General features: G+C 38.3%; 1 protein-coding gene across 1 annotated transcript; it reads right to left on the reverse strand.

The window, feature by feature from the left end:
- Nucleotides 1-969, reverse strand: LOC121451921 (putative olfactory receptor 10D4). The gene has a single exon (XM_041657733.1). It carries the CDS (start codon nucleotides 937-939, stop codon nucleotides 1-3), a length of 939 nt encoding a protein of 312 aa, XP_041513667.1. The 5' UTR covers nucleotides 940-969.
- Nucleotides 970-3755: the final 2786 nt, after the last annotated feature.

A 3755-nucleotide genomic window follows, 5' to 3' on the forward strand; every position in this document is an offset into this window, starting at 1 on the left:
CTATTCCTTATACCCCAAAGGTTGCATTGCTTGACTTAACACCTTTCGCAGGGATAATTTCACTTCCTTGTTTCTCAAAGAATAAATCAGAGGATTCAAGGAAGGGGTGACAACATTATTAAACACCTGGACAACAGAATCCAGCCAGGGGCTAGAAGCAGGTCTAAGATAAACAAGAATCACAGGACCATAGAACAATAGAATGGATGTGAAGTGGGCACTACAGGTGGAGAAGGCTCTGCGCCTGCCTTCTGAGGAACGGATTTTCAAGATGGAGATGACGATACGAGTGTAGGAAGTGAGAACAAGGAGAAAACATGTAAGGGCAACAATGCCAACATTGGTAAAACTCACAGTCTGTGCTAGAGAGGTGTCTGCACATGCCAGGGACAGCACCACAGGAATGTCACAGAAGAAACTGTCCACCTCATTGGGTCCACAGTAGGGTAACTTAAAGATAAGAAAAGTGAGGATGCTCCCATGTACAAAACCCCCCAGCCAAGTGCCCACTGTGAAGAGGGTACACACCTTGTAGTTCATGATGATCGTGTATCTCATAGGGTAGCAAATCGCCACAAAGCGATCATAGGCCATCACTGTGTACAGGAAACACTCAGTACACCCCAGGGTGTGATAGAAGAAAATCTGTGAGGCACAGCCCTGGTATGAGATAGTGCAACTCTGCAACATTAGGCAATCCATCATCTTAGGAGAATTTACAGAAGGGAAGAATATGTCAAACACTGCCAGGTTCCCCAGGAAGAAATACATGGGGGTGTGGAGGTTGGGGGAAGCCAGGATGGTGAGGAAGATAAGCAGGTTCCCCAGCAAGGCAAAGACATAGAAGACCAGGAACAGGACAGAGAGCATGTTCTCTAACCCTTCGCTGTTGGAAATTCCCAGCAGGATGAACTCTGTCACAAAGGTGTAGTTCCTCATGTTCGTAACGCAGGCAGCCCTGGAGAAGTAAAGCAATGTTGTCCATGAATAACTGAGAACAGCTTCCTGACCAAGGGATTCCTATCTAAGGTAATGACTGCATAAACAGGAAAAAGAGAACCAGTGATGAATCTACTCTTGGCATTCAGTTAAGTTGTGATTCACATTTGGTCTCCATTTCTTTACATGTTAGGTGGGGGAAAAGAATATTACTCGGTGATCATTTTTTACCAGTCTGTTTCTTCACATTTGCCTTATAATAATAAACAAAAAAGTGGTACATTTCAGAGCACCCATTTTTCTTATGAAACCTGTGTTATCATATGACGACTTCACTTCACTTTGGATGGCCAAGCTGTGCTTGAATTGTACATAACATGATTGCTCCAATAGAGCATGCAAAATGTGAAAAGGAAAAGAAAGTAAGACTCTTCTTTTTAATGTTTGCCTCCAAAAATATACTTTCCACTCTTCATCAATCATAGTTAGAATAGCATGTTGCTTTTATTTAGAATACACACACACACACACACACAGACACACACAGAGGCAGAATGTGGACTGACGCTGTACAATGATACAAACACTTTCTACATTCCCGTGATCTATCTTCTCAGTCAAATTTTATTTCTCTACTAAAAATCTCACAAATGGAAATTTCAATATCATTAGTGCTTTTTAACATTATTAATTAGGATACTAATCAGTAATTAATAATCGTCAAAAAATTCTTCTTCCGTTTTGTGTTGCACTTATCTTAACCTTCTACGAATGACCAGCAGCTAATTTTGTTCTACTGTAGCTAACATTTGTTCTTGAAAGCAGTCTTATCCACTCACAGTGCCTAATAGATTGCAGATGTGTGTTATTTGGGTTTTGACCAAATAAAATCCTTGCTATACAAAAAGCATAATTGATGGCAAGAATGAAGAGAAACAAAAAGAAGGTTTTAGATAATCATTGTCCTTAGTGTACAAGCCAGGTCCTGTCTGAATTTAGTCTTATTCAAACCATATGATTAAATTAAAATCCCAACAAAGTTATAGACGGGATACAAAAATTCTCTGTTTTAGCTATTAGACATTGACCTTGGACCTTAGCAATAAATATAATTTCACACACTCATTTTCTATCAGCCTGCCAGAATTATAAAGATAAATGAAAGTCCCATGTCTTAAATACACAGAGAAATGTAAATGTGGTTTCTGACCGTTGCCTTCTTCCACCAATGTGGGCCTTTGGACCCCGAGTAACTTCATGGCTCGGAACCTCACCTACACTAAGGAAAATGGATAATTTTCAGCCTCCAATGATTGTGACCTGAGTGAGATAAAAGTATAATGCTGTGGTTTGTGTTGGTCCTTTAGTGGCAAATACATAATGAAGTTAGTTTAACAAGTTATCCTCCAGCAAGTAACCCTGCACTAAGAATGATCATACAATAACAACAAAAGCCTTGCAGGTAAGATGAAAACCTAATATAAAACAGCTTATAAAGAACTTAGTACATTTAATATTATTACATTTGTTTATATATTTATTTAACCATAGATATTTATGGAGCCTGTGATTAAAGACAAAAGAAGACACATTGATCTGGAGGGGCATTATTTTCCTCTCACTTAAACAATGTGTTTCATGAAGGAGCATTTAGTAGGTTAAAAGTTCTCAGACGCTCTCTTATTCATAGACTTCCTGTGTGTGACCCAGAAACCAGAATCACACTGTAGAGCTGCACAGCTGACTGGCCCTCACCTGCCCTAAGGAAAGTATAGAGTTCACAGCTCTTTTGGATGCATGTTCAGAATCCTTCTCCCTGGAAATCTGCAGTCAGAATTCAATACCATACTTCATATATGAATATCCTAAGAAAGGACAAGATACCAGGGAAACTCTCTGGAATTGTGTCTTTCTTAACCATAAAGATTCCAAATTCTTACCACAGAAGATTTCTGGTTAGAACCTATATGACCACCTTTCAGGGAGATAGAAGAAGGAATCACACTTCTGAGAGGAGTGTGAAATTTTATCTTTGTTTCAACAAGAAGCAAATTCTAAAATTTCATACTAATTTTTGTGAATATCTTAATTTCACTTTCACTACATTCCCTTATATTTAGGTATGGAGATAAAATGGCATGTGATGAAATAAACATATTGCCCATTAAAGGAAGTATTCATGGATAAGGTGTGGAAAGATAGCAATAGGGATACTTATGACACAGGGATAATTTCTCATATCTGTGCTAAGTAAAAAATAGGACCCTATCTGCCTGATGTTACTCATTTCCTCCCTAAATCCTTCTGACAAACACACACACATGCACAGACACACACACACACACACACACACACACACACACACTCACACACACACACACACATACACATACATATGCAAACAACCTATAGGTTTTTCTTTCATTGCTTTCTCATGTTGATTTAATAATAGATCAATGAACTCAAACCTTTGTAATGGGTACAAGCTTCAGCACTCTGGGGGTTGAAGCATAAATATTGCTTGGCTTCTGATGATGGTGACCAACCTCAGCAACCATAGGCTTCTCATTTTAAAAAATTAAATAAAAACCTTTATCTTTAGTTCTGTGATTCTATATTTTAGAAAATAATGAACATAAAAATATGGAAGAGAGAAAGGCATGCCCAAGAATGAAAAGAAACCAGAGCTTTACTCACATACCAGCAGCCAGGAATCACAGCTAATGTAAGCAAACAGATATCTTGAAAGATTCTAGTCAAAAAGTTTCTAACAAAAGACTCTATTGTACAGAAAGTTTCCTGATGTAGAGACAAGA

This window comes from Microtus oregoni, unplaced genomic scaffold (assembly GCF_018167655.1).
Source record: "Microtus oregoni isolate MIOR12 unplaced genomic scaffold, Mior012 000008F_ref0000371, whole genome shotgun sequence".
Taxonomy (NCBI): domain Eukaryota; kingdom Metazoa; phylum Chordata; class Mammalia; order Rodentia; family Cricetidae; genus Microtus; species Microtus oregoni.